Source organism: Cnephaeus nilssonii (assembly GCF_951640355.1).
Source record: "Cnephaeus nilssonii genome assembly, chromosome: 6".
Taxonomy (NCBI): domain Eukaryota; kingdom Metazoa; phylum Chordata; class Mammalia; order Chiroptera; family Vespertilionidae; genus Cnephaeus; species Cnephaeus nilssonii.
Window position 1 is genome coordinate 18,499,161 of NC_137077.1, and position 23,902 is coordinate 18,523,062.

Sequence of the window (23,902 nt, forward strand, 5' to 3'; positions counted from 1 at the left end):
CACACGAAGTTCATTGATTCTTACCCAGGAGCAGCAGCTGAGTCAGCTGTCTGTCTGATGGCTGTTTTTCACACCTGTCTGGGGAGTGTTGGATCCCACAGGCTCCCAGGGTCCTTAGGGGCCCTTTTTCTTTGAGTTTTTAAAAAATATATTTTTAATTGATTTTTTTTAGAGGGAGAAAGAAACATCCATGTGAGAGGGGAACATCTATGGGCTGCCTCCTACACGCCCCCTACTAGAGATCAGGCCCATAACCCAGGTATGTGCCCAGGATTCAAACTGGCAGGCTTTCTGTGTACAGGACAATGCCCAACCAACTGAGCACACCGGCCAGGGCTGTCATTGAGCTCTTTACACAGCTCTTTTAGTAACTGACATCACATGCCTTCGAGAGAATGGCAAGGTAAATATGGAATAAACTCATTGTCTCATGTTATCACTGCATTCTTAGATTTTTTTAAAACAGTTTACCACCTCTTTGAGGAAAGGCTATTCTAACTGTGGTTAATCAAGTTTCTGAAAGATGTAGTTGATGAATGTTTGCCCATGAAAAAGTATCTTTAGAAAATATGATTGACTCAGTCTTTCTCTTTCCCATTGAGTAGCAGCAAAATAGTTAGAGGCACTGTGATGTCCTCCCCCGCAGGCTCACCTGGCTTCCTCACCTGCTGACAGAGGGGAAACCTCAAAGTGCAAGGACTTTTCCAGCTTCTGCTGTTTCTGTTGGTCAGAGCAAGTCAAGGTCAACTTGGGAGAGAAGTACTCAAGGGCATGGGCATATGATTTGGGGGTCATTACTCTATCGATCTACCTCATACATAAAATTCCATACATGACCTGAAATTTTGGGGGGGAGGAAAAAAAAGATAATTTTCATACTACTTTAAACTTGTACCTCATTTCTGGATCTGATCATTGAATTATTATATTTTTATTAAGCCTTCTAATTACCTCATAAATCACATTATCACTGCATTTGGGGGGTTACTTCTGTTGAAGGTACTTATTAAATTTAAACATTGACAACACACACACACACACACACACACACACACACACGTACACACACACACACCTGCCTGACAAGTGTTGCTCAGTGGTTAAGCATCGACCTATGAACTAGAAGGTCACAGTTTGATTTTGATTCCTGGTCAGAACACATGCCCAGTTTGTGGGCTCGATCCCCAGTGTGGGGCGTGCAGGAGGTAGCCGATCAATGATTCTCTCTTATCATTGATGTTTCTATCTCTCCCTGAAACCAATAAAAATATATTTAAAAAACAATAACACACAAACCAACAACAACAAAAAAGAGTTGGTGGAAATTCATTTCAGTTCAAGGCCTGGTTTGTCTCGAGGTATTCCCATTCTCTTTGCTTAGTGATTAGTTCAAGAAAGGGCTGAGGTTGCAATTTGGGCCAATGAGACAGAGAAGAGTTTTAATGGAGGCTTCGAGAATTTGTTTTCTCCCCCTGAGAACCACCACAGCCATCCTTTCTCACCCTCCTGCTGGATCTGAATGAGGAGGCATAGAGCACCCATGCTGTAGGCAGCCATCCTGACTCAAGGGAGAAGATAGCCATAGGGTGACAGCAACACCAGATGGCAGAGCAGAGGGAAGGAAGGCATCTGGGTCTTCAGCATTATTGAGCTTCCAGATAAACCAGTCCTCAGCCTGTTCTTCCTGTGAAATTTCCAAGGGTGAACCAATGAACTTTCTCATTCCTTAAGCCAGTTTTAGTCAGATTTTGGTACTTGTAGCTGTTAGCATTCCACCTACCATGGCCACTGTTTGGGAGGTACTGTACCAGAGCCGTGGTGCATCAATATAGCATGTGGCCCAATGTGGAGCATAGAGTAGAGAGTTCACATCTCACTTTCTGCCTGGACATCTAGCCCGGAAGGTGTCCTACTCTCTCCTCTAAGGGGCTTGTTCAAAGTATCTTGCCAGAGTCCACTTGCACAACAAATATTTGAGTGCCTGCTATGCACTCTGAAACCAGATTACTCTTTCTACAACACTCTCAGCCTGGTCCTAACCTACTCAAAAATGTCCGGTGGCTTCCCCTGACTTTACAATAAAGTTCTGGCCAGTGAGCCTGACACTCAAAGCCCTGTGAAAGCTGACCTCACCTTGTAGTCTCAGCTCCCCCCCTGAGCTCTCTACTGTAGGAGGACTCACCACCTGTCTTCAGAACATTTCATGATGTTCCATCTTGGACCGTTCCCTCTCATCACAATCCTCCCAACCTCCAAAGCTTAGGATGGCAATCCCACCCCCATCCAACCTTGAAATTGTCTCTTTGCTTGGTTTTACTTTAACACTTGGCTCCCCCATGAGCATCATCCTTTGACATTATATCAAGGAACTCATATGTTCTTTCCTATCGATAGAATAACTGCACCCCTAGGTTGGCCTGCTTAGTGTATTTTGACAAGTAATTTTTACTATGATGATCTGTATGCTTGTGCAGCCATTCACTAGTTCATTTATTGATCACCTGCTATGAACCAGTCCCCCATACTAGATCCTGGGGACACAACGAGGTCCCTGCCCTCTACTAACTCACAATTTAAAGAGAAAGACAGTTATTACAATGATATAAAGACTGTATTCGAGGGAAGGGAGCATGGTGGGGTGGGAGGTGACTAGTTCTGATTTCCCACCTAGAGAAGAGAGGAACCGCATTCCAGGCAGAGGGAACAGTGCTGCAAGGCAGATGGTGTTTGTGAGGAACAGGGTGGAAGTTGTTTGGCTGGGGTCTTAGGCTGCAGCACTTCTCAGACTTCAATGGGCACATGAATCACCAGGGGGCTTCTGCAGGCCTGGGTTGGGGCTGATGTTGGGCATTTGTAGAGAGTTCCCTTGAGTTGCAAGGCCCGGGAGGACTAAGGCAGTTCCTGGTGGGTACCCTCTTCTGCTTTCCTTCAAAAAAGACATGAATGCTATTTGTTTCAAGTGAGTGTCTCCTAGAGGGAAATAGAATGTGTGTCTTGGGTTCCAGGGCAGACCTAATATTTAATATTGGCCTTTACATCTCTCTGGTACATCCCAAATTCCCACCATTGACTAGGTGATCCCACACCCCCTCAAGACCCTTCTCCAAGCATAGGCGGGATAGTGCCAGAGACCGCAGGCTACTAGGTGGTGACAGTGATGTATCCTGTTACCCCTAACATTCCAACAAGGGGTGATTTGATTTATACTGAATACAGTAAAATCCTCACTTATTCAGCATTTATTAGCCTGAAACAGGTGGTAATTTGGATAGTCATTGTTTATTCCTCAAATCATTTCTTCATAAATAGGATGAAGTTTCATAACACAGCTATGATCATAAAGGTGATTAAAACATTTTAAAAATATTTCAACTAAATTTACACAAAGCAACTACAGGGTGTCCCAAAACAATGCATACATATTTTAACAGCTCAATTTTTAAAATAAACTGTATTTTAATAAACACTGCCTTTATAATTATTCAAAGTGTTTGTGTACATTTTGGGGAGGACACCCTACATTTAAATATATAAATAATCATCTACTCTTTATAAGTAATTCTTTATAAGTAATTTGTTTATTTCCTAAAAATCTCTATCAGACAAGGCGCTGATCTACCTCTGGGACTGTAAGGAAACAACAACAATAATCATGACAGCACATATTTATTAACGTTATGACATGGTTTCTATATAATTATAATGTGAAGAATCAAAAACTTAAAAGCAATTTCAAAAAAATTACATTATTGGATCTTTGGTAAAAAACAAACAAACATCCATTACAAGAAGGCCCCAGAACCTGTATGTAAAATGATGAGCCTTAAACTGTGCTGTGAAGTCTATTTCGAGCTAAGGTTGAAGGGAAACTAGAAATGGAAGGACACGCTCCCTCAGGGGACACTGATGCACTTCATTTGATGAACATCTAGAAAGAACTAACCGGGTGGGGAAAGGAAAAACTATTTGCTATTCTAGAAGGCTGCATTTTAGCTTAATCTGGAGCATCTCACTTGGATTTCCTTCCATCCCCCAATTTTCACTAAATATTGTTGAAAACCTGAAATTTGAAAAGCGGAAACAAAATGGAAATTTCAAGCCACGTCTACCTGATTGTCAATCTGCCTTCACCCACAAATGCATTCTTGTGATCATTCATCCTATTAATCTTCAGAACATTTATGACAAATATTTGTGAAATAATGTAATGTTTTGAGATTATCATCACAATTGGTTTACCTGTTTCTATGTCCAGGTGCATATTAAATTAAAATAAGTTAATCCCTTGGGTTTTATGAGTGGATTAACAAAACAATGAAATACATTTAGGTTTAAGTGACATCATTCTGTAAACTACTAAGATATTTTAACTTCTAACATACTGTATTGATGCATTTTATACAATCAAAGTCTTCTCTTTCCTTTAAGATCTGTCATTTTTTATAGATGACTTTTCCTTTAGTTATAACATACTCGATTAATTCGTTATGGCCTCCAAACTGGTAAATCAAATGCTCCCACCTAGAAAGAAATCAAACATTACTTCAATACATACAAGTCAAAATTACCAGTATCCTTAAATGCTAATTTAAAAATACATTCTCTAAAAATTTCTTTACCTAGTTGTTGATATTTGGGCTTTAAAAAAAATGGCATATTACTAACTAGCCTATGATAAATCAAATAATGTTTAATAATACCATTTAAATATTTGAACCTAAAATATTTGATTCAATTAAATAATGCACAAATGGTAACAACATTGGCCATGGCTGGTGTGGCTCAACTGGTTGGAGTGTCGTCCTGTACACCAAAAGGTGGCTGGTTCAATTCCTGGTCAGGACAATACCCAGTTTGCAAGTTACATCCCCATTAGGGTATGTACAAGAGGTGGCCAATCAATGCTCCTCTCTCTGTCTCTCTCTCTCTCTCTCTGTCTCTCTCTGTCTGTCTCTCTCTCTCTCTCATTCTCTTTCAAAAAAATAATAATAGTACATTTTTTTAAGAAAAGAAAATGAGGGTGGTTTATGACCACAGAGAGTAGAATTACAGAGCCACTCTCTTCTGTGGAAGGTGATGAGGTCCAAGAGCTGGGATAGGCTCACTAGAGTGAGGGACCGAAGATTTAGAACAAGAAGACTCAAACTGTCACATGGGAGACCCAGATGGCAGCAGATCGTGGGTGAGTAGTAAGAAACCAGGACAGGAACACTGATGTGAGGGTTTGGGGATCCAGTAGGAATAAGAAGTTAGAGCAGTAACGATCAGAATCAGGGTGACAAGCTGAAGTTGGGACCTGTGTGACCCAGCGTAAGCAGGAGGTCAGGAGCCAAACAGAAAAACACAAACACATGCCAGAGGGCACAACAAGTCCAAAGTCCAAGTAGAAGAGGAGAAGCCTAGAGATCTGGGAAAGATAGAAGGTGGATGAAGAGATCGGAAAACGGAGTCTACCCTGTGGTTTAGGACTTGTAGAGAGACTTTGTTGTAAAAGGATGAAGATAGACGGGACTGGGTAGCTTCTGAACCTACATAGAGCCTGACACTAATAATTAGTGGAAAAGGGTTTAATACCAGGTCTATATCCCACAAGAGGCTTAAAACAGCTTAGTTAGGGACTCACTCACCTGGATGCATTGATGATAATGAGATCTCCCTGTTTGCCAACTTCCAAAGATCCATGTGTGTGAGATTTTCCCAGTGCATAAGCGGCATTGATGGTGGCTGCGGCCAAGGCCTCCGGCATGGACATTCTCATGTTTACACAGGCCAGATGCATGACCATTGGCTGAGATGGAAGAGAAAGGTGTCAGAGGAAAGTAGCAAGATGGCAACTGCTACCTGGGACATTTCTCAGCACAGCACAACAAATAATGGTGATTAAATGTGAGGAGGAAATGGCTTGATTGATATGGGAACATTTAAACTTATACATAAAGGTTCTTATGCTTTAGAAAAAATTCCTTTATTATCGAGATTACCCCATGTGTATTTAATATTTATTTACAACTTTTCAAGACCCCTTAATGTATAAAATAAAGCTCCCCTCCAGGCTTACTCACTAAAACTCCTTTGAGCTTATCCTATACTCCAAGGGGAAAATGGGTTGTTATAAAGCCACAATGCCCAAGGCTATCAGAAAACTATGCAAACAGGACCTTTTCTCCTTTCTCTGTGCAGAAAAATCCAAATACACTACTATCTATATCTTTTTTTTCTTGTTACACAGGAAAATATTTTTTTATGTTTGATACATTTTAAAAGAAATATTTTAAAATTATTTATATGCTTGGTAGAAGTTTGATATTCTGCTCTGAAAGGCATATTAAAAATAATTACCATTGAAAAGCAATAGGCATTAGGATTGAAGTCACTGCCCAAAGCAACTATTACTCCTTCATCTAACATCTTCCTGGCTCGAGGTTGCTTCAGCCTAAGGGAGGGAGACAAAGATGTCAGTATCCAGAATGGGAGCTTTTGCAGGATAGATGTCCCAAATGGAAGGAGACTTAAGATATCCAACCCTCATTTCTTCTGGGAGAAGAAACAGAAGCTCAAGGCTAAGTGATTATTGATTGATATTTCCTGATCGTAGTCTACATCAAAGTATGTGTATAAGATCATAATAAGTTTCAGGAAAGCACTGAAATAGTTCTTTCTTCTCCCTTATGACAGTTACTCAAAGCCTTGTTTTTTCGATCCCTAAGGCAGACATTTTCAACCTTAGCACAATTCATTTCTTGGGCTGGATAATTCTTTGTTGTGGGAGGTTGTTCTGTGCATTGTAGGATGTGTAGCAGAATCACCGGCCTCTATTCATCAGATGTCAGTAGCACCACTTAGTTGTAACAAACAAAAAATGTCTCCAGACATTGACAAATGTCCCCTGAGGGGCAAAAATCACCCCAGGTTGATAACCACTGTGCAAGGCCATACCTGCTGGGTCACCGCCTTGAAAACCAGGTATCCCGGCCTCACAGAAAGCACCTGGTTGTAAGAGGATAAAACGTCTCTCGAATGCCGGCCTCCCTGACCACAAACTTGGTGGTTGTTATGCAGGTGGCACAAAGGAAAGGGTCAGAAGGGTCTCAGATTTGGTAGAGTTAGAGCAATGGCAGTTACACAAGATGGACTAAATGTATCCAACCCATAGAGGGCACACAGCAAAATTCCTGGAGAGATTTTTACCGAACAGACATCTCCTCTTTCCTCTCACCCCCAGGATTTATGAGGATTCTGGTACACAACTGTGCACCTACACTCAACTTCTCAGAAAACAGCTCATGCAGATTCTGAATACCGTTAAATATCCCTAATATCTTAGGCATGTTTTTTGTTTGTTTTGTTAGAGGAGAGAGAGGGAGAGAGAAGGGGGGGGGGAGAGAGAGAGAGAGAAAGAGAGAGAGAGAGAGAGGAGATAAAAACATCAATTAGATGCCTCCCGTAAGCGCCCTGACCAGGGATCAAATCTGCAACCTTTTAGTGTATGGGAGAACACTCAAAGCAACTGAGCCACCCAGCCAAGACTTATGCATATATTTTAAAGTATAAAGCTTACTTCATTTTTTTTCTAATTATAAAGGTAATGCATACTGATTTTTCTTTAAATTAGAAACTCCAAAACTAGTTAAAAGAAAAGAAAAAGAAAGAGTCACCGTCCCCAACCAGCCCACCACTGAAAGTCAATTTAGTTCTGAGCTCCTTCCTCAGGGTAATTCATTTCTGAACATCATTCCAGAATTGGCACCTTCCATGAGCTACGTTTTCTTGATCTGCATTATTAAGGGATTTGGAAGGGCAATGAGATAATAGTTAGGCATCTTGGAAGTCTGTGTCTTCACAACGTGCACTTGCAGCTCTTGTGTGGCCGTGAGGACGCCCTCACCTGAGCATGTAGGCCGTGGTGGGCAGAAGAACCGCGGAGCACCCAGCCGTTGCCATGGCAGCGATGCCTTCATCACTCACTTCTTCCAGGTGACTGATTGCCCGGGCTCCCAGTTCAGCCCCGAGCTAAGCAGAATGAACAGAGAGAAAAAGATTTAACCAACAGCAACAACAAATTAATAAAGTGCCATAAAACTGCTTTTCCTGCCAAGATAAACAGCACTCTCTTATGAAGATCTCCTGTCAACTACCTCTCACAAGCACAAGCCCCAAAATGGATAAAAGGTTTGTGATGGACATTCGTTTGAAAATTAGCTAGTATGCTGCTTTAACAACTATTTGTCTACACAAATGCTTACTAACATTCTTCAGACATTTGCTAAAAAAGAAAATGTTATGGATCTTATGAATCAGAATAAAACACCGAATAATATTGATAACAAAATCTATTATAGCATCATAAAATCACAATAAAAATGTATCTTGGAATGCCATTGCTTTCAGTGAAAACAGATAATCAGTTAAGAAAACAAACTTTTAAAATGCGGATAGTGTGTGTAATTCGAGAATGCTCCTTGAGTTTGAGGTCTCTCCAGATGAAAAGTTTGGCTAGATTGTTAGGGGAAAAAAAACAAAACAAGAAGAGGCAATGCTATGAGGATCATGGAACCATTAACATGGATTTTTTTCTCATTTTTATAATTTTATACACATGAACACACACACACACACACACACACACACACAATGCCCAGGATGAAAGGTGGTATGTTAAGACATATTCCAAGGAGAGGAGAGGAGTCAATATTTGACATTACACTGTGGCCCAGAGCGGCTGCAGTCCCCACACACCAGGGCAGGGAAGGCCCCTCATCAGCAGCTGGCTCAGGTCTAAGAGCGTCCGGACCACAGGACAGACTATGCTCCCCCAGAAGAGCTCCTTTCTGACCTTGGAATCACCCTCACTTTTCCAAACTTGATTTGCTCATCCTGGGTATTGACCTCTATTGATTTAATTCACCCGTCACTCTCTACAGCCAAAAGTATCTTGTTGACCACCCCGTTCAGGTGTCATTTAACAAATATTCAACAACTGTTTACTTAGTAAAGGCCATGGGTATGCCAGGCACTGCGCTCAGCTCCAGGGACAGGGCTGTGTAAGACATGGGTGCAGTCCTCAGTGTTTGCAGTCCAGCAGGGATCGCAGAGGCAATTTTAACACAGTGGGGTAAGTACAGGAGGAGCTGTAACCCACTGCTGGAGAGCTTTGGGAAGGACCCCAGAGAAGCTGTGGCTAAGATGAAACATGAAAGGGCGTTAGAATTAATGAGACAAAGGGGAGTTCAGATTACAGAAACAATATGTGCAGAGGCTGGTAGTTTAACGTGGCTGGTCCACGGTAGACAGGGTGAAGGTGGTGAAAAGCGAGAGGAGAGAGAAAGGAGGATAGAGAGATAAACTAGGGCTGGATCCTGGCAAGCCTACATATAGGGAGTTTGGGATTCGCCCTATGAGCAATGGTAAGCCTTTAGGTGGTTTTAAGCAATAGAGAGGAAGGATAGATACACTACGAGGACGGATTACAGAAACAGATTCAAGTGGAGGCAAGCTTAGAGGCAAGAGCAGTGGTTACAGGAATCCAGGTGAGAGCTGATGGTGGTTGGACCTAGGCAAGTGGGGTGAAGAGAGGGGGACCTAGAGATATGCAGGAGGAAATTGGCAGGACTTGTTGGTTGGCTGAAATGTGGTAAATGAAGGGGAGGGAGGAGTCAAATGAGATGGGGTTTTTTATTTAGGCCATAGATAATGGTGTCATCCCTGGGGCAGGAAACACAGGGCACAAATTGGAAGTGATGTTAAAAGCTCAAGCAGGACACGTGGTTAAGACGCATGTGGGGTATCTACATCTGTATTGACACCCAAGGGCAGTTGTCCACTTAGCTCCTCACCCCACTCACAAGCTATCGTATTCACTGATGAGTTCTCCGTGCCTTCAACAGTGCCTGGCACACACTAGACACTCAAATATTTGTTGAAAGCATAAGTAAATGAATCTGGGCAAGACCTATAGATTTGAAAATCATGTCCTGGCTATTAATGGTGTGCTTCACTCACGTTCATCTGAATGATGCCACGGAAAACCCTAGGAGCTGCATGTGAAATTAACAGACTCTGCTAGTATGGCTTTCTATTCCAACCAACATAGGTTGTGGAGTTAGTCAGCGAGATCACAAAGGTACTTCTTTCCTACTAACATCACCAGCAGGTGATAATAAAAGCAAATTATCAGGCTGGCCGGAGTGGTGTCCACCTGTGAACCAGGAGGTCACGGTTCAATTCCCATTCAGGGCACATGCCTGAGTTGCAGACTTGATCCCCAGTAAGGGGCATGTAGGAGGCAGCCGATCAATGGTTCTCTCCCTCTCCCTTCCCTTCTTCTCTGAAATTAAAGAACAGAAAACAAAACAAAACAAAACAAAAAACAGCAAAAAAGTAAATTTCTAATAGAGGTAAGGGATTCCAAGGCTCAGCCTGAGCCATCTGCAAATTGTTCAAACAAATTTCCGCACTCTCTGTCTTTTCAGAAGGCCGCTCCTGTCTTTGAACAAACCAGGTAAGTTTTCCATAACGTGAGTGTTGACAAAGGAAAAGCCAGAAGTCAACTGTACCTCCGCAGCCTTCATCGGGTGGAGTTCATCCCCGTGGAAGTTAATCTGTAACCCTATATCTTTTCCACCTTGAAGAATCCTTCTGGTAGAATCCAGATCAAAGACACCCTTCTCACAGAACACGTCTATGTTGTCAACGTGAATCTGCCCATTTCTGCCAAGTTCCTTCAGCTTTGGGAGGTGGTTATTGATGATGTCATCAGCAGCTTCAGTAGCAGTTTTTCCTCTGAGGAAAGAAAAGAACATTTCCATGGGCAAATATATTTTTTAACTGGAAGAAGGGTTTTTTGGTGCTTGGAGAACCTGAGAAACTATAGGTAAATGACCTCAAGCCTCAGAAAAGTGCAGAAAGAATCAAAGTTATTAACAATTGAGACATGCCTACGCAGCAGAGGTATTGATATGACTTCTATATGCTCTGACCCTATTCACAGAGACTCAAATGGCTCATCCATTCTGGCACACCAGTGTTGCCTTTGGGAATGCTGGCAAGGTCATCTGGCTGAAAAAAACAGAATCTACACCCTAACCGGTTTGGCTCAGTGGATAGAGCGTTGGCCTGTGGACTTCAAGGGTCCCAGGTTCGATCCCAGTCAAGGGAATGTACCTTGGTTGCGGGCACATCCCCAGTAGGGGGTGTGCAAGAGGCAGCTGGTTGATGTTTCTCTCTCATCAATGTTTCTGACTCTCTATCCCTCTCTCTTCCTCTCTGTAAAAAATCAATAAAGTATGTTTTTTAAAAAACAAAAAACACACACAAGTAATTTTTTGGCAAGCCTGTAGCATTTATATATCTAAGTTGTCAAAACCTAAACCTGCACTGAGACTGTGGAGTAGTTGGTGAATTTCCAAGTCCTGGATTTCTTTGGGATCATTTAGCTCTGGGACTCCCTTCCCGTCTGGAAATTCCAGGACACAGAAGATGCAGAAGCAGCAGGAGACAGCCACCTCATCTCTCTTTGTTAACCCAAAGAGTTGTGAGCATCTCCTCTTCCTTCACCATCAGGGGGCTAGCCAAGTGATGGGACTGGTGGAGGTCACCTTCCTAGAACCATGTGTGAGATGGCTGGCCATCAGAATCACAACACCTTTCCCAGGACGTCTACAGCTCTCTCTGCAAGAGCTAAAGCTGTGAGCCGCCCTTGGGGAAAGCGGCCCCCTCGCCGGTCCCATCGGCGGCGGTTACTTTGGCACGGAGTGAGCCCCGCAGTATGTGGCCGAGATGCCGATGGCCATCTGCCGCCGGGCGCGCTCGATCACGCGGAGCATCTTGAGCTCAGTGTCCAGGTTGAGGCCGTAGCCGCTCTTGCACTCCACCAGCGTGGTGCCCGCCCTCAGCATGCACTGCAGCCGCTGCTGGAAGGAGCCGAGCAGCTCCTCCTCCGAGGCCTGGCGCGTGCGCTCCACCGTGAAGTTGATCCCTCCTCCGGCCTGGTGGATCTCCATGTACGTGGCTCCTGCCAACTGAGCACGACGCTCACCGTTAGGCAGAGCGAATGTAGGGAGGTTGCAGGCAGCTCTGCAGAACCTACCTACGGGGAGGTGGGGCGAGGGGGGGGGGGGCTTATTGCGGGTGGGGGGGGGGGGAGTGATATTCAAAATGATTCACAATCTATATGCCAGGGCACTAGCCGATCAGAAAAGGGGTGGCGGGCAGGGAATTCCCAGGGAAATACTGGGGTGGCAGAGACGCGAGATGTGGTGGAGGCTTCTGGTCTCAGGGCAGAGGCAATTGACCACCGGGTACAAAAGTATTTCAGTATTTTAACAACCCAGTCTACCCCAGTGTATACCAGTTAAGTCTCCGCCTATCCCTCAGCATCTTTTAAAAAATAGCAAAGCTAAGCTATCCCGGGGAGGGCCACACTGCAGTCATTCAAATCTCCACCAAAGAGACCTCAGTGTTTGGCCACAAGAGTTTGGGACCTGACCTCTGTGGCTCAAGCAAATGCAGAGGCTCTTTGTGGGGTCCCACTGGGCTCCTGTCACTCTGGGCCTGAGCAGGAGTGTGGTGCAAACACAGTATGCCTGCCCCGGGGTCTCCGCCATTTTCATCTGGGTTCTGCCATGGCGAGCTGGTGAACTCAACGGACACCCTTCCCTCTGCGGACCTCACTTCCCACATCTATCCAATGAGAGAATTGGATTGCAAATCTCGAAGGTTGCATTTTAGAAACCTGGCTCTGAAAAGTTGGCTCTGAGATTCTGTGATTTAATAAAGGAGTCTTAAAAGCAGCTCTAGTTTGTTGAGGAAGGTACACAAAATCTGAGAATGTTTTCTTTTCCTAAATAATGCAATGTAGCTGTTAGTATATAGACTTTCTTAGAAACAATGTGACGAAAAGGTATGGAGAAAACTCAAGTGCGTATTACCAAAAGGAAAAGGCCAACCTGGAAAGGCTACATACTGTATGATTCCAACTATATGACATTCTGGGAAATGCAAAAGGATGGAGACAGTATAAGGATCAGCGGTTGCCAGGGGTGGGGGGAAGAAAGGAATGAAGAGGCAGAGTGCAGAGGATTTTGAGGGCCGTGTAACTACTCTGTATGATCCTACAATGGTGGGTACATGTCCTTACACATTTGTCCAAACCCAAGGTAATGTAAACTATGGACTCTGCGTGATAATGGTGTGTCAATGTAGGTTCCCCCATTGTAACAAATGTACCACTCTGCTGGAGGATGTTGAAAATGGGGAAGACGGGGGCGGTGGATGGGAGGTATGTGGGAAATTTCTGTAGCTTCCGCTCAGTCTTGCTGTGAACCTAAAACTGCTCTAAAAACTAAATTCGGCTAAAAACAAACAATGTAAATTTGGCTCCAACTAGCGATTTGAGGGTCTACATCTAATTAATGACTGATATTTTACGTTTCTTAATAAATCTCATTTTTCTTCTGGAAAAAAAATGAGAACAATATAAGACTTATTTTTATTGTGAGCAATATATTTTTCCTGGTTTGACCCTAATGAATGGTGATTTTCAAACTGTTTCCTGGAGCCTTTTCAAAGGCTCCCAGAGCTGGTGGGATGGATTGGGGGGAGAAAAAGAGAGGAGAAATTAGTGAGCGAGGCAGCTCAGCGCTGTTAGAATGAAGATTCTACAGTTAAACATTTTTGAAAACTATTATACTTAAAGCGATTGTTAGTCCTGTGCATAGTATGAAGATTGGGGACAGTTATAAACTAGTTAGTTTCATTCTAATTTATTTTCCATAGTCCAGGCCAGTAAAAATATCCTTAAAAAGACACGTAAGCAAAGACACAATGTCAAATCTATGTGGCAAAGCCTGACAGCCCACGGACTCTTTAGAAAGAGACTTGTCTATGTTTGTTTATGCTTCATTTTGAGTTGCAATCATTCATTGCAATTACCTTCATTGCAAACTCGTGAACTCTCTCACCAGCCCATACTGGATGTGTGTGTGCATCCACCAAACCTGTAATCAAGAAATCAAATCATTTTTAAAGTTAAGAACTAGAAAGCCCTTAGACAGCAGGCTCAATACACATCCTGCTCTTTGGAAAGCATGAGGGTGGTCAGCCATCTTGCAGGGGGTGAATGAGGAAGAATTTGTCTATTAGAGGCCGGCTCTAATAGAGGAGGGTGACTCAACATGGTGAAAATATTCCTTAAAAAAAAAATGTAGCTCCTTTTGCCCATTAAGCCCATGCTCATCAAGCGAGCTTTTGAAATAGGATGTTAACTCTGAGTTGAGCAAAACCAATGACCATATCACCAAGGTGATAATCTGGGTGTGAAAACAGAATCATACAATCCCTACTGTCAACCTTGAGAAAGAAAACTATGAAAGCAGAAAGATGAATCTTTCTTCAAGAAAGAAATATATTTTAATTAAAGAGAAACTATAAAGCAATCACTTGGAACTTTTGTTTACCATGGTACAATTCAGAAAAGTGTGTCTTCCCAGGTTATTTAAAATACCTAATGGATCAAATGGCTGATTAGTGGCTTCTGATTTGGAGTAAAATCAAAAGTCCCTATTCAGATCACTTTCTATTGTATTCTGTGCTTTCTCTTAAGGTTTCACCCTGACTTTATCTTCTATCTCCCAAGAGCCAGAAGGTAGAAACTCTGTCAGATATACACAATACACACTTTAAATGGATAAATATTAGCCTCTATGTTTGCACAGAACTCAGAGTTTGTGACACTTGTTTCAGATCATTACACAAAGCCATAAAACATAGATCACATATGAGGGAATGGTAAAAAGCTGATTCTGTTGTCAATCACCAAAGATACATCTTCGGTGAAACCTCTAGGGATTTTTCTTCCCTTTTTCCATCTAGAGACGGGTCCTTTGTTTCATACTCTATTCTTATTTAAAGTATATTCTGGCAGTGGAGGTAGCAGTTTTCCCTGTTTGCCCTCCCTACAAAACACATTAATAAAATTCTTCTCACTATATTTTAACCTAAACACAACACACCTGGTCTCTCTTCATTATCAGAGTGGGAAGAAGTGGAATGAGTGGATGGGTCTGAGTCCCAGCTTGCCCTTTACCTGTTTAGCAATCAAGGGTAGGATATTTCACCCCTAAACTTCAGTATTCTAATCTGTAACATGCCGATAATGATCTTACCTTACAAGGCAGTAAATTGTAATTATTTTATTTTAATATCATTGTAAGACCCTCTTTAAAACAAGCTACTACTCTTCCTCTTTACTAAAACTGCATTTGGGGTTTTACTGAAAAGAGGTTGATACCAGGCAAGATGCATTTCCCAGAACAATCAATTCTTTCTTCAAACGTTTCTTCGGAAAACTGTTCTTGGATAACATCAGCAGGACCGATGGCTTTTATCAACCCATCCCTGAAGAAAAAATCAAGGAATAATTACTAATGTTTGGGGAAATATTGTGAGAAATCTGACTTATGATTTAAAATATGTTATTGATGTCTCTTGGTGTCAGTCAACATTTACTGTATGTCTTTTTTGAAGTTCTGTCCTTGGAAAAGTGGCTCTAGCCACCTGTAAGGCAAAAGGTCAACTCATGTGTAGCAGAGAATGCTAGTTGTTCTCTGAGGCCAATGCTCCCTTTTCTCAAGGTGCTAGATTCCTAAAATTTAGCTGGACACAAGATCACCCAGAATAAAGATACATTTCCCGTCTCCCCGCAACCTGGTGTGGCCATGTGACTAAGTTTAGCCAATAGGATTGCTTTCTCTTCCTCTTTCCTAATGGAAATAATAGACACCATGAGAGATGGAGCAGCCCTGTGGATGATGGAGTGACTGGAGCAAAGGGGTCCTGCACAACAGAGCAAGACATTGGGGGCCTGAATCCTCGGGACTCCAGATTGTGGCCGTCAGCTAGCCCTGGATCCTTACTTTTGTGCAATTCCGTTAACTGATTTTAACAGATTTTGACAGTAACACTGGAAATGGTTGGATCCCTTTGTTAATTAAAAACACACAGTCCCTAAAAGTTGGACTCTTACACAACCCTAAGCAGCTCAGCTAAGAGGTGGGACTGATGGCTCTTGCACAAGTCCTGCCACGTAGCTCTCCAATTCAAATTGGCACCCAACCCCCATCCCCACCCCAGGCCCGCCCTCCCAAACTGGCTGTTCTGTTATTCACTTCTAGCGGGAAGTGCAGAAGGTTGAAGGAAAATAATTGAAAATGCCCTCGTTTTCTGGTGGCTGAACCTTAATTTCCTATTACCTCAAACCATCACCATCTAAACGTTTGCTGTAGTTCCCAAGCTTTAGTGCACAGAAGAAGGAGGTGGGAGAGGTATTTATAAAAATTCAGGTCTCAGAACTCCACCCACAGAGATGCTGACTTAAAAGACCTGGGGATGGAAAAAAAAAAAAAATGGATCTGGGGATGAAGGTAGGGGGGAGGTGGCGGGTCTGAAATCTCTCTCTCTCTCTCTCTCTCTCTCTCTCTCTCTCTCTCTCTCTCTCTCATCTCAGGCCATCTGACGCAGATGGTCCCTTGACCACACTTCAAGAAGCACTGGAAAGAACCCCAACCCCTTCTGATTGTTGGACAATGATATTTTATCAGCAGAGGCGTCCATGTGCAACTTGAGTGCGTTTTTTCCCACCGAATGACAACCCGAGACCGTCAAACATGTTAGCAACAGGCTCCTAGAAGGCAGTCCAGCCAATGTCTCCGCGGGTTCCGGAAGGCTTTTACCCGGTTTCCCTCCACGGCGCACACATTCTAGGAAAAGCGCCCAGCTAGGACCTGTCTGGCGGGTCCCTCCGACCCGCAGCCACTTACGTGCCCACCACCAGGCTGGCGCCCTCCAGCACCGCCAGGCTGCGCAGCGCGTCCCGCGCCAGGAAGCGCTCCCCGCGGGCGCACACCAGCACCACCTGCCGCGCGTTCTCCAGCAGGAGGCGGTGGGCGCCGGCCATGTCGCCGCGCGCCGCGGGTCGCGAGCCGGTCACCAGGCAGTGGCCGCGGGAGGGACAGCGGAGGAGGGTGCAGGCCCGCAGGCGGCGCCGCCCGCCGGGGCCGGAGGGTGGAGCAGGGGCGGGCGCTCGCCGCTCTTCCAAACCCGGGACGAACGCGCGCTTCCCCCACTCCTCCAAACCTTGGCAATGGCAATGATCGTGCCGATGATCAGAATGTTGATTAATAATCAATGTTATAGCCCCAGCCGGTCTGGTTCAGTGGATAGAGGCTCGGCCTGCGGACTGAAGGATCCCAGGTTCCATTCCGGTCAATGGCACGTGTCCAGGTTGCGGGCTGGATCCCCGGTAGGGGGCGTGCCAGAGGCAGCCGATGAGTGATTCTCTCATTATTGATGTTTCTCTCTCTCTCCCTTCCTCTCTGAAATCAATAAAAAAATATTTTAAAAAATAATCAATGTTATAATGAACCTCCTCTTTTTTTTGGTCACCTTGCCACGTTCGGGGTAAATGAGGTACAGATTATTTTCCCTACTTAGCCGGTAAAGAAGCCGAAATTCGGTCGCCTGGAGAGAGAAAGGTGGGCTGCGACGATCGCGGGGCCAGGTGGAAGGGGGTCGCCGTGGGCGGGAGCACCCGAGTGGGTAAAGTGGGGAGAAACCTGGTGGAGGCAGGTGCGGGAACCTGGGACAGGGCCCCGGGAGGGGGCGGGGGCGGGATGCGGGAAACCGCTGCCCAGGGGGTGGGGGCAGTCCGAGACGCGGAGAACCGCCCGCAGAGGAACCTGGGGGCGGAGAGGAGGGGGTGCAGTGGGGGGTCGCTCCTGGGTCCGCGCGGCCGCCAAGCGCGAAGCGGCGTGGCGGGTGCCAGGCACCTTTCGGTTGGCCAGCTCCAGTCCGGGATCCCTTCATAGGGTCCCCACATGAAGGGGGACCGGGATGAGGGAGGATAGAGACTAGAGAATCGATTGGCACCTCCGCCCACCTTCCCCGAAATCCTTTCTAGAAGGATTGGTTGAAAAGGCTACTGGATCCAAACCCCTTGAGGTGAGACGGGTTTCAGCTCGGTGTTCCCCGCACTCCTAACTGGATCTGGTCGGGCTAACCCCTCGCTTTGCACCCAGAGTTGGAGACAGAATCAAGTTTCTTTAAGGAAGGTGGTCTGTAATTCTCATCTATGTCTCAGACTGCCCGCCTGTCAGTTGCTGTGAAAACAGTCAGGCGGGGTTTTGGTTTGGAGTTTCTTAATTACGTTACTTACGTATATTCTTTTAGTAGAAGCTTGTCTTAGGTCTGCAAGGGCACTTTCCCCGCCCAGCACAGACCATAATCAAAAGGAAGACACTTTAAGGATACAATAACATACCCTAAAAGCAGGCAGGGAGCTGTAAAAACATAAACGATAAAAGTTAGTCAATTTAGTGTCACTTTAAAGCCATTTATAAACAAAGTACATACGGCAAACATTCTTTTAGATGAACACAATAAATAAGATCATACTTTAGTTTCATATTGTGTTTATAAAAGAGAGAGACCAGTCCAGTCGAAAAGAGAGAACAAAGAAAGAAAACAACAACAAAAAAGGAAAATAACTCAGTAGACAATGTAACAGAGACACAAAAGGGAAAAAAAATCCATAGATCATTCATAATAGCTCAGACACAAACAGATGTGTGTGTCTATACACATTTTAAAAAGAAAGGTAGAATATATAGAGAGAAATAGAGAAAAGTAGAAATAGTGGAAAATAGAAACACAGAGACACCAATTTATAGAAAAATATTAAAATTTTATATTATAAAATTTCTGCTAAAGACTCAAATGTAACATTTTGCAATTATAAGTAATATTTGCAGATTTATGCAATTATAAAGTGTGGAATGAAATCGTAGAAGAATAGAAGACTTTTGGGGTCCAATAAACTTGTTTTAATCCCATTTCTGTTGCTTATGAGCTATTTGACTTTGGAAAATTAATTTCGCTGAGCCTCAGTTTTCTCATCCATATCATGGGGATCATTGTTTCTACTTTATGAACTTGTTGGAGCTTTAAATACGATTAAATGTAAATCACTTAGCCCAGTGCCTATCTCTAAATAAGTCATAGCTATTATTATTATTACTGTTAGTTTATTTTAATCCTGCCCTTTGTCTTCTGGTTAATTAAGTTAAAGATTAGATTTCAATAGTACTAAGACCGCTCCTGACTTCACAGAGTGCACCAGGTACTTAAAGCTTACAAGTTCTTGGCAAGTCTAAGAGCTTTTTTTTTTTAAAGGGGATTTATATCTGTGGGTGAACTTGCGGGCACCCGATTACAATCAAGATAAACAGTATGGCCTGAAAAGACCTTGCAAATAAGAGGTTTGCAGAAGCAAAAAGGAAGAGAGTGCACTGTCGTTCTCCCTGGTCGCTGTTAAATAATTTTAGAGGTAGGGATAAGGTTCCTCCTTAGTAATAATCAATCTCCCTATAGCACCTCTCAGTTTACAGAGTACTTTTCACATCATCTGACTCACATGGGCTGATTTCTTTTCCCCAGTCTTCCTTCCACTTGACCTCCAGTTATTTTTTTCAGTTTGCAAAAGGGGCAGTCAGAAATGTCAATAGAAAAGTCCACACTAAATAGCTAACTTGACGTCAGCGGGGGCCTTCAAGGTCAAGCTGAAGGTAATTGCCTCATCACCGTGTCCAGCGTCTGACCTAATCACAAGGGACAGTCATCGGGCAGGCCAAGGACCTGTGGCTCCTGGCTCTCGGGTAAACAAATAAGTGCTAGGTCTGGTCGAGAGAGAGGACACAGTTCACAGCTCTTTCTCCTAGTATTTGTCCAAGTGGGTGGGAAGGAGGTGGAATAAAATGGAAAGATCTGAGAGAATCTGTCTACATCTTTATTTGCATCTGGGAGATAAAATTCTTTAGCTCATATTGAGGGGATCTGGAAATCCATTTTTATTTTTATTTTTGAGTTTGTAGAGTTGTTGAGAAATTCAAACTTCGTCGAATAATATCTGGTAGATATTGTTATCGTTCAATTTATGTAGCGTTGGTCTCTAGGACTTGGGTTCAGGCATTATAAAACCCCACTCCTCTTTCTCTACTTCCCAGAAGCTTGAAATGATAAAGATCTGCACTAAGTTGTGTCAGATTCCCCAAATTTGCATCGACATTGCAATGACTCTGGTTTCAAGAACTTTAATGCAGGGTTTCTCACAAAAGCTAGTTGTCAGTTATCCCTCCTACTCTTTTCAAATGCTGTCAATTATTCACAAGACAAGAAAGAGGACACACCCAGGTACCTACCTTGAAGACAGTATGAGCAATTATTTCCCTATCAGCCTGCTGTGACTAAGCACTTTGCATACATTATCTGTGTTTGGAAATTGCAACTAGCCTGTAGGAAAGGTGGTAGAATCCATACTTGACAGAAGAACCTAAGGTGCCCTGAGTTCACTGGATAGGCCTGAAAAAACAAAACCCTGATAAGAATCAAAGGCAGGATTCAACGCTGACCCCAAAGGCCAGGGTCTTCCACAGTGCCTGCATGCTGCCCCTGTTAGGATGCCTATCAAAGGACCTGACTCAGTGACCACATAGAATTGCATAATGCTAGAGGAATACAAAAAAAATTTAAAAATCAACCAGCACGGTACTTGCGTGAAAGAACAGTGTATTTTATATCTAGGTCCCTTAGATGTCTAATAAACATCTCAGATTTAGCAAGTTCCAAACTGAAGCTTTGATCGTGCCAACTGCTCCTTTCCCCACAGCCTTCTCTGTCTCAGCCAATTCCGTAGGTCTAATTTCCAAATTTACCTAGAATCTGACCACCTCTCACCACTTCCACTACTATCCTGAGACCCCATTATCTCTTGCCTTCCCTATTGGACTCCCATCTCCTACAGTCTTTTCTCAGCTCGGCAGTCAGAGTTATTCATTTTATGATGCTCATTTCCCTGAGTAAATGACCCTCAGGGCCCTTGTGAACTCTCTCACCTCATCTATCACTCCCCTTCATTCACTGTGCTTACATGACACTAGGGTCCTTGCTATTTCTCAGACGCACCAGGTACCTCCCCTCCTTAGCATGCTTTCTCCTTGGGTTACACTGACATGGCACCTGATGCTGTCCACGGGGCGGGACAAATGTTAACTCACCTAACAGTCCCAGCAGGTAGGTGCTATTGGTACCCTCCCTTTTGAAAGATGGGGAACTGAAGTGTGAGGATTAAGGAGCAGAATGAGCGTCCATGCTCTTAGCCACTAGCCTATGCCATGTCTAAAAGGGATGGTTTGCAACCACACAGCAGCACTTTAAATCCCTGATTGTTCTAAGCTCTTTATCTTCTTCAGCTGATGGAAGGTGGACTTGAATATCTATTTTAGATGTGAATTTTCAGTCATGTGCTATGGAGTTCAACATTTTCCCTCTCTTTTGGTACTGAGCCATTGTGTAGTCACCATGCTATTTTTATTTTGCACAATAAAGACATTCACCGGCTTGGATTTTTTTTTTTCCTGGTTGGTACATCATATTGGTTTAGTTCAGAGCACTTTATAATCCCTTCCTAGGAATAGCTGATTCTCTTCTTCTCTCATATATTCTTCGCCAATCAGTTCATTAATCAGTAGGGGGATTAACACATATAGAAGTACAGAAATATAACAACTTTTAGAGACTATTCATCCTATTTACATGTTCTATGAATTACTGGAGAGGTGGAATTAGAACCTGCTATTAACAGTTGGTGAAGAGGAACAGGAACGTCCACTTTTTCTATGAGTGAAAAAGTGTCAGAACCCATGATAAGGTGTTTATAGACTTAATGAATAAATGGAACGAGAGTGGGGATGGGGAGGAGAGTGAATTCAGATGGACAGAAGGATTGAAGGAGCAAAAGTAGGACAAGAAAGAGGTGAGCAGAATCTAAGTGCAAAGTGGAAATTTAAGAAAATCTCCTACAAGACTCAACCTAACATATAGTCAATCAATTTTTCACCAACTCTTTTTTCTCACATAGATATTTCCCTTTCTCTTCCACTCTCTCTAAAAATCAATGAAAAAATATCCTTGGGTGAGGGTTAAAAGGAATAAATAAATAACATTGCAACAAACATTATTGTGCATACTTTTTTTACCCAGTGATCTGATTTTTTTCTTGCGGTAAGTTCCTAGAAGTGGAATTGCTGGATCAAAGAGTTTGTGAATGCACTACTTTTAAAAGCAATAAAGCCTATGCCTTGGCCGGTGTTGCTAAGTGGTTAGAGCATTGGCCCACACACTGAAGGGTCTCAAGTTTGATTCCTGGTCAAGGGCACATACCTGGTTGTAGGTTCGGTGTGTGTGCGGGAGGCAACCAATCCATGGGTCTCTCTCACAATGATGTTTCTCTTCCTCTCCCACTTCCTCTCTTCCACTCTGAAAAATCAATGGAAAAAATATCCTCAGGGGAGGATTAAGCAGAAAATAAATAAATAAATACATAAATAAATAAAAAGCGATAAAGCCTATTTGGGAGTTACTGGCAGTTGAATTTAGGGACTTAATGCAAAGTTTATAGAATTTTTAAAATGTATTTTCTTTTCTTGGACAGGGCCAGGAGACAAAATGTCATCATACTTTTGGCCGTTATCACTGAATTCTGAAGGTGAGGAAGAAATCAGTCCATGAGTTCTTGCTTTGTGCCTAGTATGGTTAGTCTCCATAGCGGGCTGGGAGAGTAAGAAAAGGAGCATGCTACCCAGTAATCATCAGACATGGTCTCTACGCAAAGAACGTATAAACTACCTGCTAAGAAAGTTCTCTTCTACTTCTCAATTCTCAAAAGGAAGCTCTTTAAATCCAAGGGGCATTAAACTGTTGCATTTAGCAAGATCGCCAGTCTTTCATGACATAAAACCATTAATTCAATTATTTGTTACTAGAGGCCTGGTGCATGAATTCGGGGTGGCCTGCGGGGATTGGGCCCCAGCTTGTGTCCGAAGCCTCACAGCCCCGCAGCCCCGTAGCCCCGCCTGGCACCCTGCCTTGGTCTGGCGCTGCCTGCTCACCTGCCCCACCATCCCACCCTGGCCCGCTCTTGTTGGGGCCCATTGGGGCTGGCAGCGCCTCCACTGCTGCTCGCTGCCAGCGCCACCTCACTGATGCTGGCCATGTTCTGCGCCACCCCCTGGTGGTCAGTGCATGTCATAGCGAGTGGTTGAACACCACCTGAGGAGACAATTTGCATATTAGGCTTTTATTATATAGGATCGTAAATGAAATGCATAACTACGCTTTATGAAAATCTGTCCTCTTCTTTCCTTCCCCAACCTTTCCCTTCTTACCCTTCCATTTCTTTACAAGTATTCAAGGAATTTGCATTTATCAGTATATAATAATAATTTTTTTTCACTTATAAATTTGCCAAAGATTTAAAAATTGGGTAACACCAAGTTTGTTACGGGTAACAGGCCCTCTATAGGAATTCTCTTTGAAGGAAATTTGGCCCGATCTGTATTTAGAATGGAAAGATTTGGCTGCAAATGACAGAAAATATGAAAAACAACAGGGTTTAAACATGATGGAAGTTTATTTCTCTCTTAGGTAGCAAAGTCTGGACCTAAGCATCCCAGGGTCCATATGGAGGCTCGCATCAGGGCGTGGCATCTTCAAGCTGTCGCTGGCTTATGTCCTTGGTCCTGGGTGGCAGCTTCTGTGCCAGCGATCACTCCCACCCATACTCCTGCCAGCCAGGAGGAGAAAAGAGGAGAGAGGGAAGGAGCATGTCCCTCCCTTTTCGGACACTTCCTAGAAGTTGCACTCACCACTTCTCCTGACATCCCCTTGCCCAGAATTTGGTCTGATATGGCTATATCCAGCCCCAAGGGAGATTGAAAAATATAGTCTCTACTCTGGGGGGCCATGTGCCAAGTTAGAATTATGGGTTTTATTCCTATAGAATAGATCACCAAAT

The 23,902-nt window shown here is 43.6% G+C and overlaps 2 protein-coding genes across 2 annotated transcripts in view; one reads left to right on the forward strand and one right to left on the reverse strand.

Annotated features, from left to right (window-relative positions):
* Nucleotides 1–3,799: 3,799 nt before the first annotated feature.
* Nucleotides 3,800–16,951, reverse strand: AMDHD1 (amidohydrolase domain containing 1; the record flags this gene model as incomplete). Its single annotated transcript, XM_079775766.1, has 9 exons — nt 3,800–4,521; nt 5,628–5,788; nt 6,340–6,433; nt 7,886–8,010; nt 10,554–10,779; nt 11,740–12,017; nt 13,930–13,994; nt 15,287–15,393; nt 16,815–16,951. The coding sequence occupies 9 exons, from the start codon at nt 16,949–16,951 to the stop codon at nt 4,434–4,436; spliced, it is 1,281 nt and encodes a 426-aa protein (XP_079631892.1). The 3' UTR covers nt 3,800–4,433.
* A 4,108-nt stretch (nt 16,952–21,059) lies between these two features.
* The window catches only part of CCDC38 (coiled-coil domain containing 38), a gene marked incomplete at its 5' end in the record, with an annotated part of 38,456 nt that continues 35,613 nt past the window's right edge, over nt 21,060–23,902 (forward strand). The window contains one exon of the mRNA XM_079775505.1: nt 21,060–21,120. Within this exon, the coding sequence (XP_079631631.1) occupies nt 21,060–21,120 (61 nt within the window). The remainder of the gene's footprint in view (nt 21,121–23,902) is intronic.